At 36.5% G+C, this 16,313-nt stretch overlaps 2 protein-coding genes across 2 annotated transcripts in view; one reads left to right on the forward strand and one right to left on the reverse strand.

Moving 5' to 3' along the window:
* SENP1 (SUMO specific peptidase 1) overlaps positions 1-16,313 on the reverse strand; it is a 53,605-nt gene that overhangs the window by 36,817 nt on the left and 475 nt on the right. Inside the window, exons 2-5 of the mRNA XM_081821567.1 lie at positions 12,323-12,370; positions 10,766-10,896; positions 8,943-9,027; positions 3,524-3,683 (exon numbers count right to left, since the gene is read on the reverse strand). Coding sequence (XP_081677693.1) covers positions 3,524-3,683; positions 8,943-9,027; positions 10,766-10,896; positions 12,323-12,326 — 380 coding nt within the window. The 5' untranslated portion in view covers positions 12,327-12,370. The remainder of the gene's footprint in view (positions 1-3,523; positions 3,684-8,942; positions 9,028-10,765; positions 10,897-12,322; positions 12,371-16,313) is intronic.
* PFKM (phosphofructokinase, muscle) overlaps positions 15,701-16,313 on the forward strand; it is a 45,693-nt gene continuing 45,080 nt past the window's right edge. Inside the window, exon 1 of the mRNA XM_081821566.1 lies at positions 15,701-15,721. The gene's annotated coding sequence lies outside the window, so the exon portion shown is untranslated. The remainder of the gene's footprint in view (positions 15,722-16,313) is intronic.

Raw genomic sequence — 16,313 nt, forward strand, 5'->3', positions numbered from 1 at the left:
AAAGCTGAAGCCTCTCAATGGAGCTTTTAAACTGAATTTTAAAATTTCCTAAAAAAACCAACAGATGGCTCCCTTCCTTCATTAAAAAACAACCAGAAGGCTTTCTCCTAGGCTACATCACTCTTGGTCAATTCTTCCGGCCTAACTACCTCCTCTGAAGGAGACTTTTGTTTTTGTTTCTTTAAACTATTTGTGCACCCCCAATAATAGAAAAAACTGGAAGGAAAAATACTTTTGTGAACTTAAAACCAAGTCTCATCTCTAAGACTAGATTAATAATTTAAAGTTCTATCTTTCTATGTGGTCTTTTTTATCTGTTACTGCCCAGCAAGTTATGTACTTGCTCTCAGCATACTGAATTTTCTCTCTCTTTTTTTTTCCTGAGGATGCAGAATAGAGATACACAACCAACTAAGTTGAATTCAATGAAATCAACTCTTTAAATCAGTACATTTGGTCTGGATCCAAATGAAATCAGACTAGATGTAAAGAAAATAAAAAAGCACTTACATACTCTCTCAAAGGGGGGGGGGGGGAAGAAAAAGAGAGAGACAAGTCAAGAAACAGACTCTTAATTATACAGAACAAACTAATGGTTACCAGAGAGGAGGTAGAGGTGGGAGAGACAGGTGAAACAGGTGATGGGGATTAAGGAGTGCACTTGTAATGAGCACCGGGGTAGATGTGTAGAAGTGCTGAATCACTATATTGTACACCTGAAACTAATATAACACTGTACGTTAACTGGAATTAAAATGCAAACTTAAAAAAAAATCACATGCTCTCTAACTCTTCAAATTACAATGGTTTCTATGTGTGTTAGAGTGGGGAAAGAAACAAGGAGTCAGAATTTCAGGAACAGGCTTATTTCCTTAGGATGGGTGGATGCCGCTACAAAAAGAGGGCAAGGGCAGTATAATTTGTCTGGTGAAGATATAATGAATTCCCCACAATGCCTTTTGCACTGATGCTTCCTAGAGTGTGTGTGTTTAATGCAAAAGACTTTCTTCTAAACAAAAAACAGTGGAGGGCATCTTGCAATGCCAGAAAGCAAGGATGCTACCTACAATTAAAGAGGTTGGGCCAGACACAGCAGTGAGCTTGAAGGAGTCCCGGTGGCCAAAACTGTGAGAATGTGAACATTAAAAGAATAATGATTGTAGTGGACTGAAACACACTGAATCTGGAATAACACTAAAAAAGAATAGAAAAATTCATCTGAACCACATGAAGTGGCTATTAAAAAAAAAACAAATCTACTTTGAATACGGTAATGAAAAAGAAAGATCTAATCCTATCTCCTGCCTTCCCAGTAGGAGATGTATTTCAGGATAACCATACAACCCTACCTAATGAGGAAAAAAAATATCCCCTTCATAGCAGAATGACAATAAGTATAGAAGAAATAGTAACATTGGAAAAGTACTATTTCATTAACTCTAATAAAACTATTATCAGGTCAAAGAAGGATAAAAGGCACAAACTTCAAGGATAAAATAAGTCCTGGGGATGTAATGTACAACATGGTGACTAGAACTAATAATATTATATTGCATATTTATAAGTTGTTAAGAGAGTAGGTCTTAAAAGTTCTCATCACAAGAAAAAACTATTTTGTAACTATGTATGATGATAGATGTTAACTAGACTTACTGTGATCATTTTGTAATATGTACAAATACTGAATCATCATGTTATATACCTGAAATTAATATAATGTATGTCAATTTCACCTCAATTTAAAAAAATTATCAGGTAAGGATTATCAATTGATATGAGTAACTATTAGGCTGATGTGAAATTGGTCATTGATATAATGCCAAAGTATCATCATTTAGATTACATTCTAGTCATCACAAGGGGGAAAAAACTAACTGCACAAAAGGACCAGATTGTTCTCTCTCTAATCCAGAGGTCAATCCAGTATCACTAATGAGGAGAACCAGATTTGTAGGTTTTTAATGTGATATAACATAGCACCAGCTTTTATTCAAGATAAAAATCTAGTTTACAAAAACTAGAGGATAGATGACAAAATAATACTATGAGGAAGAAACCTGTCAAGTCCAAAAGGTGGAACATCATGAAGAAAAGGTCACGTCATAAGGAAAAAGGGCTGTTCTAGACTGTAAAAGACTTAAGGGCAATAAACACCCAGAAAATTCATGTAAATGCAGAGAAAACTATCTGAAAAGATATGCACTAGGATATTACAGAGGTGATCTCTCACTGGTGGAAACATGATGTTTTTACTTTTTATTTTTACCTATCTGTATTTTCTGAATCTTTACAAAGCACATGTATTTGTTTCTATAATAATACTATTTAAAAAAAATAACAGTATGGCCTTATCGGGTAAAAAAAGCAATTTGCCAAATAATACATATAGAAAATCTTTAATGAAGACAAAATAGCATTATACATTTCATAGTATACATAGCATACATCTCATGCTACATAGGAGGAAAAAAAAAACAAACCCAAGCATAGGGGAACGGTTTGGAAGGAAACACACCAAAGGGAGGGGAATAAGATTGTGAGGAATGGTCAAGGATCTTTAGTTTTATTGGCAGTGTTTTAATTTTTACAATGTGAATGCATTAATGAATTCTTGTGTAATTTAAAAATATATTAAGAAGTGGGGAAGACCCCTGGGAGTACTGACACATGTTTCCAGAGTCCATGTGCTAATAATCATAAAATAAAGGCTATCTCATTGGTTTCAATCAACGACAGAAAGCTTAGCATTGCCTAAGCAGGAAATTAAATGATCCCATATTCCTAAAATCCATCACCAGAGTAAAATTTAAGAAGTCATAAGTAATATTTAAAAATATATATATTTTACTAATAAAGTTGCTGAGGGAAAAGTTTCTAAGCCAAACTTCATCTGTCTTTAATGATCAGTATAAGCTTGGTGAGGGAATAGGTAGCACTTATAAAATTGGGCTAAAAAGGAAAAAGAAAACAGTTATAAAGAATTCATAACTCTATTTTCTAAGAGAGGTAGTTTAGGTCTATTGACTAAGGCCATGAAGTGCAGAACTTCGTTGGTTTAAGCCAGGTCTCTGCTCATGTGAAAGCCTATAAAATGTACTGATTTCTTTGCTACTGAAGTTGTAGAAATTTAAGATTCATAACAGCCATATTAATCCCAAAATACTCAGATGCACCAAGACTTCCCTCAAAACTCTCCTCTAATGAGAAACTTCGGCTGTCACCAAAATTCAGCACCAAGTAAATTAAAAGTTGAAAGTTTAAAATGGATTTGTCCATATTTTCACAGTTTAAAATTCAGAAACAATGTTACTCCTTTAAAATGCCAATGTCAAGCTGCTCTCCACAATTCCGGGGCAACAGCTCTTTCTGCCCAAGGGTTCTGTCCCCATGCTTTAATAAAACCACCTTTTTGCACCCCAAAAATAAATAAATAAAATAAAATGCCAGTGTCAACAACTATCTCATGGCCATTTTCTCTTATATCAGAGGAAAGGCTTGTGAACTAGGAGGCCAGAATACCTACCTTGAGGTCTTTCGGGTTTCGAGGTAAAGACTTCGGCTGTTTCTTGATTTTTGTAAAGTTGAACCTGATGCTGGAGTGGAATTTCTCCACTGGCCATTTGCACTCTGGCCAAAGGTTCTTAAATCTCCTGAGCCAAGAAAACTGTCTGAGGAAGGGTTGTCTAAAAGAATAAAAGTTCGAATAATTAGACAAATACCTACAGTAGTTTTCCATATGACTGCAACCATGTCCAACATTGTATTCCAAAGTAATGTGGTAAAGCACCATGTCTCTCATGGAAGAAAGATCCCAGTCTCAACTGCCAGTAAAGTCTGCAGTAAGGGAACTTCTACAAACTATAATTGATTCAGCCATACTAACCTGAAAATTGATGAAGGAGCTGAATCCTGCCACAGCCATGTGCCTTATCTGCATCAATGTGACTCCGTGGTGTCCACCAAAAGTCAACATTTTACCCCAACTATATCTTGCAAGCACTCCCAGGCCTGGGCCTGAAAGAAGGTAGGCCAGACCAGTAAGAAAGCAGGTGGAGGGCCAAGGAGAATTGTAATTCAAATGAACAACAGTTATCGCTTAATAAGCAGCTGGTGTCACTTTCTTATTTTTAATTACCATGTTCACGACTCAGGGGCTCTCTCTAAGAGCAGAGATAACCTCATTGCTGCTTATTCTGGCTGGCTTATGGCAGGAATGACCCATCATATGCATCTGGTTCTGGTATGATAACGTTCGGTCACTTAATGTCATAATCATCAGACATATCAATACTCCCTCCAATGCTTGTTATTGCAATCAGACTAAGGATTATTTATTATTTGAATCTCCTGACTTGTGGCTTACAAACTGGGGTAAGAAAATTTTTTCCTTTTTTTTTTTTTTTTTTTTTAAGTAGGCTCCACACCCAGCAAAGAGCCCAACGCAGGGCTCGAACTCACGAGCCTGAGATCAAGACCTGAGCTGAGATCAAGTATTGGATGCTCAAACAACTGAGTCACCCAGGTACCCCAGGAATAGAATAATTTCTAAATCCACCTCTCCCTATCAGCAGGATCAAACAATTTAAAACAGCACCTTCAAAATAACTTCAGATGTCAGGTTATGGAACTCTGAGGAGCACCAGTGCAAAAATGAGAATGATAATTCTCTATTTTCTGAATTTTTGCCTAATGCTAACATCATTTTGAAGATCCTCTTTCAAAGCATATCACTATAGAACTCTGCACAATATTATTTTAAAATATTTAACGTGGCTTTTGATACTGTATCCAAAAAATAGGGTAGCTGACGAAAATAAGTTTTGTACTGTGGCGTTTGTTTGTTTGGTTTTTTTGTGAGTTTTTTTTATCAAGATTATCAGGATTTAGGATAAATAAGACAAGGAAAAAAGCAGCATTCAGGGGTGGTATTAGTACCAGTTGATTCACCACTGAATGAACCTACTCTAATAATTAAATTTACTCTCAAAATTAACTATAACCTTGTACCTTTGCAATCAGTATCTATGCTTAGCATCTATTACTATTACTACTTTAAGGAGAGAAACATAAGGCTAATAAAAAAAAATGAGTAGCATTAAAGGACCAGAACATTTTAATCTTTAAATGCAAAGTAATAACAGTAGAAATCTGTCTCTTATGCTTCTTTGCTAAAATATGATTAGGGAATGATCTAACTAGAGATGTCTACTTGAGGAATGTCTACCAAAAATGCAAAATTACCCTGATAAGTGTGAAATTTGAGACCAAGGATAAGCCAAAGTAGCCTCCTCAATGGCATTTCACAAAGGCTTCAGCTTTTAAATGCAAGGGAAGAGCACAGGATCAGGCAGTCTGTTTAACCAGAACAAGGTGGTTCCATCCCCACTCAATGAAAGCAATCAGTAGTCTTCTATTGCTGATGTAATCAAGCAGAGCTAGAGAGGGACCCACATGGGGCTGCAGACACTCTTTTTAGTGATGGTTTAACCTGGTATTCTGTCATCGTTAAGAAATCAGATTGCAAATGCCACAAATAAGGTAACTTACTACGTCTACATACGCACACACAAAACTATAAGGAAATACACCAAAAGTTTAATTTTGGTTGTGTTCCAATAATAGAATGATGGGTATTTTTCTACCTTTCTCTACAAATTTTCTACAAGGACAAGCAATACTTTTATGGACATAATGAAATAAACTTTATATTTTAAAAAAAGTATGTCAGGCAATCACTTACAATGAAAGTAACCATCATCAGTTGCTCCTGTTAACTTTCAGATTTCGTTATTATAAATAGCAGGATGCTTTAAATCATCTACTAAATGCCAGTATGGCAACCTAATTTAACATATTTTCCAAAGATAAGATGTTGATAATGATTCTAAGCAAGAGCAAAATCATTTCTTTTCATCTTAATCTACTTTTGTTTAGTGTTTAAAATGTTTTAATTTTCAATTGTGTTAATAAAAGCAAGAGGTCTTGAAGTCTGACCAGCAGTAAGTTACTAAAGTAAAAGAGTTGCATTTTCTCTGCTTTCTAAAAAAGTTTTTTTTAATAGTCTAATATTAAGTGGATTAAGAAGCAAATTTTTAAAAAACTTGATACAGAGAGGCAGATGCAGTAAAGCAGTAAATGGTAAGCTCCAGACCCTAGATTCTAAAGTTTGGGGCTTTCCCATGTTTGTTTTCACCTTGATGGAAAAGAGAATAGCAAGAGAGGAGACAAACACCAAGACAAAATGAGAAGACTAAGGCAGGTAAACTGGAGACCCCCATCTCGCCCAATCAAGCAATGAAGCTCAAGGTGACTGACTACAGAAATCAATGTCGGGATTATCGGAAAAGAAGACATACAAAGGAGAGAGCAGAGACAAAATTCCGCAGGACTTACAATCAATTGGAATGGGTGTGGCAAAGGAATGAAGTTAAGAAAAATACACAGTAAAAAGTAGATTTAAATTGAAGACTTTAAGAAAAAAGTATTGAAACCCTTGGCCTTCACAGATTTAAAATTTTGATTGTCAGAGAGCAACCCTGGAGGACTGTGACATGCCATACATTTGTTTGGTCAGGGATGAGATGAAATTTGGTAGAGGCACAAATCTGAATCCTCTGCTTCAGGCTGTAATTTAGAGAATGAATCTAATAGCTCAGCATCCCCATTTCAATATGGCTTTGTTATTCACTGTTGCTATTCGCTATTCATCATCATGTATACAGTAACTGTCATGAAGTAATTTTTTTTCCCTAAAAAATAGCCTTCAAATGAGAGACAAAACTTCAGTGTAACATTCTGATATAAGGATCAACTTATGGTATGATGACAAACATAGGAAAAATGTACCTCTCAAGAGTCATGCAATTGAGTAGAAAGCCAAGAATCTGGTCAAATACCACCATAGTCAAGAACATGAAGATCTGAGATGATCTCGGATATATCCTTTATGAATATCAAAGGTGTAATGAAATTTAAAAGAAAAAAGGCTATATATACAAATGTTTTTAAGTCATATTATTTACAATAGCTAAAAATAGTAAGTGTGAAGGAGACCTAAACTATAGAGAAAATAATGAAGCAAATGAAGGAATGGGACCATTATCCTAAATCATAGTCCCCTAGGTCCCACTGCACTTCTGAATTTAAAATTTTTGGAATTTTAGAAAGATAACCTGGGATATACTATGTAACACTTCAAGGTATAATTTGAAGCTACACCCTGTAATCAAACATATTGATATATCTGCAGTGAAATATATAAATACTCATATTTACAGAAATAAATAGAAGAAAAAATATAAATAGCTTCATGTCAGTTCATGTGGGTTTTGCCAAGGAACGAATTCAGGTCGGGTCAGTCTGGATGCCAAATGAATTATGAAAAGAATTTCTGGTTTTCAGAGCTTTCTGGATTTTGGAATTGCACATAAAGCATTGTGAATGTGCATATCAGTTCCATGGATTATTAGAAATCAACAGAAAAAGGTAGACACCAAGAATAACATGTAAACAGATGGAAAAGTAAAAATTAAAATATTGGGCTAAAAAAGATCTGTATTGAATCATACAATGTATATCATGTATGTCCACATGGATAAGGCCACAGAGTTGAGTTGTTATGGTCAGCAGATTTTGAGTATAATTTTCTATATATAATTGTTTATTATTAAGCAATTATTTTAAACTAAAAGTAAATATTCTATCCAATGGTAAATCAACAATATGAAATTATAAGCAAGCACAGCCTGAGTTCAAATGGAAATACTAATGATCTCATTTCATTATCCACTCAACTGTCCTTTCCCTAGGATTAATAATGAACTATCCAACTAGATGTCAGGCTCTCTGCTCATCGGAAAGGCCTTTCCAATAATAATGATGGCAGAGTTACTTTCTGAGCCAGTTAACTGATTTTCCTACACAAACTATGCACATACTTTGTGGAGACCATTTCCCATACCACAAGAGGAAATTCAGAGCCCAGGGTAAAGTACCACCCACCTAAATGACATTTAAATATAATATAAATCTAAAAGATCATCATACTAACGTCTTTTTAGGGGACGAGATCTCATCTTGCTGACAAAGAATCCTGAGGAAGCCAAATAACAACAATAATTATTATTTGCATTTCATATTTATTACCTCAATTTATCCTTATAAAAATCCTATTAGGGCAGGTTCAACAGTATTACTAATATTCCCATATTTGTGGGAAGGTAAGGAGACTGAAGCATTAGGAGTGATAAGACATGGGAAGGCACTATAATCTTCCTGGGTCGTACTGCCAGGAAGCTAATCAACAAAAACCTCTTAGCTTCCCCAAGACAGAGCCAGAAGATCACTGGAAGTCCTAACCTTAGGAAGGGGGCAGATGGAAAGTCGGGCAGGCCAGGGACTAGGAAGAGCCTAGAGAATGCTGACTTCTGCCATGGATCACAAGCTGAACAGGCAAGCCTTTGAATATGCAAGCATGGCTGTGGCAGGTGCTAGACAGAAACATGTAGTTAACATTTCCTGCCCTGATGGAGGGACAAGCTTGGGTAGAAATAATTTTTCAGGATTCATGGTTTCAAGCAGAATAGAAATAGGCTAACTCTGTGCTTTATATCAATCCAAAACAAATATCCTTTACATTATACACACAGATCTTAAAAAAAAAAAAGTCAAAACCAAAGCTGTACTGCTTTTCACAATGACATAATGAACAAGTAAAAAAATAGATCCCCAAAAAACTTTTCCATTAAATGTAAGTGGTTGAGACTAGGTCAGTAAAGTATTATAGTAACCTCCCCTCTCCCCCACACACAGTGATGTTTTAGTGGAGAAAATACCATTTTGCTTTTGACAATGTTTTCGCTCTAGAGATGGTAAACACACACAATTTGCTAGGAAGAAATCTGAATGGTACAAATGCTGTGACTCCAAGTAATATGTCATACCTGAATAATAATTTGGATTATAAGCTGCACTTCTCGTAGAACATGTATAAGATCGGTCCAAATTTCCTTCCCTGGAAGGTAAAATCTAAACAAAGCAAAAGATTTTTCTTAAATCATATTTTTGACAATAAAATGGAATAAAAATTTATGTTTGGAAAAATGTATCATTAAACAAGGTTATGACATATTTCAGAATTCAGTATAATTATATTTTTATATATTATAAAGAAACTACACACTAATAAGAAAGGAAAACACATAGGCAATCTGATGACTGAGGCTTCAAGGGGGAAAAATAGGCAAAGTATCTGTTATACAACTTAATTCAAAGGATACTCATTAAAAGGTAAATATGCACACAGTATATCCTGTTCTGAAAGCCAGTTGTATCATTTATCAAAGAGGGTGACAAATGAACCTGGTTTTGAATCTTTTGATAACTTCATACAGAAGTTCTTAATCAAGGGTGGGGCTGCACCCCAGTACTAATCTGGAAATGTGTGACTATATATTCAGTTTCCAAAAATGATTACTGGGGGCAGATGTTACACATATTTAGTGCCCAAGGGCCAAGAATGCTAAACATTCTGCTTTGCTTGGGAGAGATTCACATAGTAAAGAACTGTCTCATCCATATTAGTAATGGCTTTCCTACTGAGAAAGACTGCTTTATTAACAATGTTCCTCAAACCCTAATGTGCAAATAACCCAACTGGAGCTTTTTTTTTCTTTTTTTAAAAAATGTTTTAATTTCAGCATAGCTGACATACAATGTTACACTGGCTTCAGGTGTACAACATAGTGATCCAACTTTTCTATATGTTATGCTATCCTCACCACAAATGTAGCTACCATCTGTCACACTATATTCCCTATGCTATGTCTTTTATTTCTGTGACTTATTCACTCCATAACTGGAAGCCTGTACCTCCCACTCACCTTCACCCACTTTGCTCCACCTCCCCTCCCCATAACCATCAGTTTGTTCTCTGTATTTACAGATCAAATTCTGTCATTTTGTTTTGTTTTTCAGATTCTACATATTAGTGAAATCGTATGATATTTGTCTTTCAGTCTTATTTCACTTAGCATAATACTCTCTAGGTCTATGCATACTGTCACAAATGGCAAGATCCCATCCTTTTTTATGGCTGCATGATATGTGTATATGTATACCACATCTTCCTTACCCATTCTTCTATCAGTGGACGTTTAGGTTGCTTCCATGTTTTGGCTATTGTAAATAATGCTGCAATAAACATAAGGGTGCATATGTCTTTTTGATTTAGTGTTTTCATTTTCTTTGGGTAAGTACCCAGGAGAAAAATTATTGGATCATGTGGTATTTCTATTTATCAGCTGGGAATTTTTAAAACTGTAGATTCTGATTCCGTAGGTCTGGGGTGAAGCCTGGGATTCTGCACTTCTAACAAACTCCCAGGGGATGCTGTTGATACTAGTCCTTTGAGAAATTACATTTTATAGCACAGGGAAATCTCAAAGCTTCTGTATATTTACATATTTCCCCACATTTAATGCTCAGCAATTTTAAGACACTAGTTTAAAAGAACACTGACCTGTGCTTTGGTAATTGTAATATGCACAGAAATAATAAAAAGTTTTCTAAAAGATATTGTTCTCAAAAAACTCATACACAGCATAGTTCTTGTCTTAACTTTATCAAAAAGAATTCAAAACATCAGAAATACTGATTCTAAAAAGTTTATATATGTTTATCCTTTTGAGTGTGGCATTTAAATTACATCAGATGAAAACTTAAGCCAAACGAATTCATTAACTAAGGGAAGAAAATTATTCCTAACCTGATGGTCAGAAAATGAAAGCTGGTCCTCTGGAAAGCCTGTTTGTGCCAGGAGATGGGTTTTGAATATGGAGTTGTGGTTCACTAAAGTTACTTCTCCAGCATCCATCCTCATCCTATCAGCAATATCATCTGAGGAAAGAATCCGAATTAATTCAGGTCACATAATTCTTCAATAACTACTTTCCTATGAACAAATCATTTCACCTAATAAAAATGATTCCCAAAGAACATCTCTATAGTCAAATAAAACCTCTCGTTCAGAACTAACCATTGGCCAGAAATCTCAAAATGTCATTGTCAAAAAGAGGCCCACATGCAGAAATTGGCTCATTTGGAACTGACTGAGATCATCTATCTACCAAATAGTTCAAAACTTGTGCAAGTATAAAAAAAAGCTTAACTCAAAGTTTTTTTTAAAAAAATGAAATTTTCCCTAAGAAAAACTTTGAATGTTTCAACTATAGAAAAAAATTTAACTATTAAAAAAAAGGGAAAGAAATTTCACCATTCAGAAACAAACACTGTTAACAACTGTTTATTTCCTTTGTCTAACTCAAAAAGGTGCTTTAAAAAATAATGTACCTGAACTTTTTTCTGCAAAAAGTATCGTTTATTCATCTGGCTCTTAACAGGTATCAGCTCAATTACTGTGATGCTATGGCAGAACCTTACTTCATAACCACCTTTGATAGAGGACGTATCACCACCTTTGAGACCTTTGTTAGTATAAAAGAGCTAGAATAGTAACAGATCAGAGCGACGGAATTTAGTGACTTACAGTGACATCAACAATTAGAGAAAAAGTGAAACAGATGACCAGGGGAGAGAGAAGGTAGACTAAGCAAAAGAAAAAAACAGAAGAGAGAAGACTAACGTGACTTAAAAAGGAGCACATGGAATGTTATAAGATCTAACTGTATAAATAAATTGTTCAAACTATTCCTAACTGGCTACTAGTCCTGACCTTGTATTGATCCCCTTTATAGACATAAAGAACTATAAATAGTGGAAAATGTTGTAATCACAATTCTCAATGCTACTAGCTAAATGAAATTTAAAATCTACCTTAATCAAATTATTTATCATACAGAAGTTAGTATAACACAGTACGAAAGAATAAGGACTCTGGAACCAGGCTGCCTGAGTTTAAATTCTGGCTCTACCAGTTAAAGTTGTTTCTTAACCTCTGTGCCTCAGTTTCCTTGTTGATATTAGGCACCCGTGTAAGGCAGTTGTAAAAAATGAAATGAATTAATATATTTTAAGTACTCAGAATAAGGCCTGGCACATAATAAATGTCTGCTAGTGTGTATCTGGCTTTTTCAATACAATGAATGAAAAACGCTTCCAAATGATGCTATAAACAATGTCTCAACCAAAAGAAAATTGTCATTATTACATAATTAGGTTGAGATCTCCTTTAAGATTATTATTAAGCACAAAGATGCAAATACTGAAAATGTTAAAAAACAAAAACAAAAACCATTCTTTCGATTCAACTGAACTAATCAGAGTAACTAAAAGGACTGAATTACTATTTCATAGTCAGACTTACCCATGTCAGGTCCTTTCACATCACTGACTTTAGCAAAGATACAAAGTCCTATAAAAGAAGACAGAAAACAGAAATGTTACATACTGAAACAGCTCCTTCATATAATTATAGAACAGGAAGCCACTCAAAGTGACATTTGTGTTCTTAGTAGAGAAAAATATAAGGTGGTAAGGAGAGATGACTTGATGGGAAGAGAATAGAAACTAAAACTAGTTGAGGCAATTCCAAACATTTCTGAACCCTGAGCTATATTAAACAGCAATTATGGACTACCCACAGAATCACAGACTATTACAGCAAGAAGTTGGTAGTGCCAACCCTTTGGAGATTAATTTGCATATGGTCATAAAGTTAGTCAGTGACTGCACTGAAATTACAACCAAGAAATCCATTGCTCTATTACCTCATGGTAAACCATTTTATAAACAAGTGATAGATCTTATGGTGGTACCATTAGACTTCTCTTCCATATGTTTTAGTCAGTGGCCAAATATAGCTACTGATATTCTAAGAACAATCAAGAAATACTTCCCAGTTGTACTAAAGTACTTTCTCTCCCGTTACAAACCAAAGCCCCTTTGCCTACACGAAATTATTTTCTCCTCTGATGTATCTAATTTTCCCAGAAAAAGGAATTTAAAAGCCTAACTGCTTGGAACTAGGTTAATAAACATATCCTTGGCACTCATGATTCTTGGCAGATCCAAGAGGAGACTAGGGATGGTAACAGTCACACTTACTATATTCATAATATTATGACCATATTTTTAAAAAGATTGAGCACTTCATCAACTTTAGTTTATAATCAACTTTATCAATCCACTTTAGCAATATCAGGGCTTCAATCTACTAAGGAGACTGGATGATGCTATTAGGTACTCCTTATGGTCGCAATGAAGTGCACACACGAAGGAAGCCTGCTTGAGCTTTTCCTGGCATACCTACAGACTAAGCAGAGTAATCATCTGATCACCCAGTCTTGCTGGGGAGGATTCCCAAATAACTTAAGCCTTATATTTAGGCTTTGAGTATGTTTCCAAATGCTCAACTTAACAAAAAGCTGCTATTTGGAAATTCTCCAGGTTATTCTTTCCCCTTCTTCCTTTTTAAATAAAGAAATTCCCTGGGTTCCACGTTAAGGGAAAAAATCCTATCAACCAATAAACTAGCAGTGGCTTTTTCACATTTCACTTTTTTAGGCTATTTCATTAAATGTCATCACTAGCCTTTTTTGTTGATTTAAGGAGAATGCCAATTTAAAAGCTTGGTGCCCAGTAGAACAATCCCATGTTGCTTCCTTTGCATTGCTAAGATAGATGTAAAGAGGGAATCAAGAAATCAAAGAATTTTAGAGACTATGTCCAGAAAGGTTAAGTGACTTGCCTGAAATCACACAGATGGGGCAAAGGGAAGATAAAAATCCAGGGTATCCTAACTCCCAAGCAAATGTGCTTTCAACAACCACCACAAAACATGGTATCCTTTAACATATCTTCATTCAAAGATTCATACACTTTGGCAAGATAAAATTCATCTCTTGGGGATGGTCCTGGGGGATCCACAGTTTCATAATTTTAATAATTAAAGCCCCATATTGACATTTTAATACAAATACATTCAGCTTCTTCAGGTGCTTATGTTACTTTCTTTTTGCCATTTATGCGCATTTACATTAGAAGTAGAGATATTTTACTCCAAGATTCAACATGAAATGCTGGATCTGGAAACTTTGATGCCACCAAATTCTTGCAAGCCTAAGAATTTTTTCCTTTTAAGAAAAGTATTCTAGGGGCGCCTGGGTGGCTCAGTTGGTAAGCAACTACCTTCAGCTCAGGTCATGATCCTGGAGTCCGGGGATTGAATCCCGTATCAGGGCTCCCTGCTCAGCAGGGGGTCTGCTTCTCCCTCTTACCCTCCCCCCTCTCATGCTCTCTCTCTCATTCTCTCTCTCAAATAAATAAAAATCTTTATTAAAAAAAAGAAAGAAAAGTATTCCAATAACATTTCCTAGTTCACACTGGTCATCAATTTACTAAAAGAATATAAGCTGTTACAGGTATTCAGGTGAAGTCAAGTTAATAGCTGAACACAAAAGTAACAGGAGATCTGAAAGAAAAAAAAGATGGCAAAGTCTTGACAGTAACAGAATGTAACAAGTAGAACAAAACATGTATAAGCTTACATGCAAAGAGGTGGTTATAAAAGAGAATGTTTACAGTTACCATGAAGTTGCTAGAAAGTATATACCGAGGAGAGGCAATTAGCTTTATCCAGGACCAAATGTGGTTAGAATAATTTTCGATATGAGAAGGGTGTGGAAGTGATCGTGTGAATCCTCCTACTCTGAACTCATATAAAAATATATATCATATATATGATACAGTTTGCAGTATATCATCACGTATTTGTTTTTGTTTCTCATACTTTTACATGTAATCTCTCCCAATTAGACTCTTAACACCTTAACACTCTAACACCGAAAAAAAATAAGCATTCAACTTCTTTAGTACACAAACATTTACGGTGCACCAATTACATACGAGGTACTAAGGATACAAAGATGAGTAACAACTGGTCCCTGCTGCTGAAACGCTGTCTACTGGGGGAAACCAGATCCATCAACAGATACTTATAGCAAGAAATAAAGCTGGTGCATTGGCAGGAGGCGTGGGAGTCAGGTAAAGGAAAGGAAAGACTTTCAAAGCAGTAGTCAAGAGTTACATCACCTTAGCCTGAAGTGGCAGAACCTGTTTTTTAATCCATTTGCTCGCTCCAGATTTAACTCATCAGATGGGTGACATGATGAAGACCAGGTCTGCAGTCGGGATAATTAATTGGAATCAGGCAAAAATGAATGAGACTTCTCAAAATAAAAACGAAATGAGGCTTCCAAAATTGGGACTAAAGGGAAAACAGGGGATCTCTAATTGGAAGAAGGTTGAGGGCTCATGCTTACGAGATGCTTAAGGCTTCACTGTAACTCTAATTTCAAATTCAGTGTAATCTATCTTTCAACACGAGTGCTTAACACAAATTATCTCTACAAAGGATAAAGATTCAGGAGATGATGTGATCTACTCCATTCAGAATATCCGATTAGAACAAAGACCCTAAGTAACATCGGTGGTAGCCTATATAAGGCTTTATATAAACTTCACAAGCATCACCACCACCCCAAATAAGTGTACCAAATGTGAAGTGAAATGACCTTAATAAGGCTGACTTGAAAGTGATAAAGGAGTAAGTTATTGCCAACAAGATAGTGAACACACTGCAGAGGCACCGATAAACAGAAATCACCAAGCTCAAGAGAAGCCGGGCATATATCCAGAGAGACCACGTTAGGGAACAACCAAGAAAGAGACGGTTCAAGGGAATGACCAGGAGGCGATGAGCCAGGTAAGCAAACCGTGGCAGTTTAAGGGAATTTTCATAACCTGGGCAGAAGGGTCCAGCCGTTTCTCTCTGGTGGTGGCACTAGCGTTTTCACAGCTCAGGGAGATACCACAGAGTAAAAGAGTTGGAGAAATGTTTACGTGAGACGCAGAAGTAGTCGAGAAATACCATTCAGGTCTCAAGGAAGTCGGGAGGTGAAGCAGGTGTAACAGAAAGCTGAGCTTCCCGGCTTTCCCTTGAGAGAAGACCCTGCCCGGGCGGGAAAGCCCCGAAATCCCAACCGGCCTTTTCCCCACAAGTAGGGCTGGCCGCTGAGACGGGGCCCGTGGTAACGGCAGGGAGACGGCCTCTCCCCGGCCCAGGAGAAAGGGGCCTGAAGAACCGGCCTCGGGAAGCCTAACTAACGGCCGCCGACCAGATCGCGGCCGGTGGATAGCAGGGGGGAGGGGGGGTGGTCCCAGGGGGCGGGGCAGAGGGAAAAGCGCCGTCCCCACAGCCCTCCCCGCTTCCGCCCAGCCCAGCCCAGGCTGCTGGGCCCGGACCGGCACTGCCTCCCGGCCCAGGCTCCCTCCATCCTCACCCCTCCCCCAGCTTC

Source organism: Leptonychotes weddellii, chromosome 5 (assembly GCF_054177405.1).
Source record: "Leptonychotes weddellii isolate Sample4059 chromosome 5, ASM5417740v2, whole genome shotgun sequence".
NCBI classification, from domain to species: domain Eukaryota; kingdom Metazoa; phylum Chordata; class Mammalia; order Carnivora; family Phocidae; genus Leptonychotes; species Leptonychotes weddellii.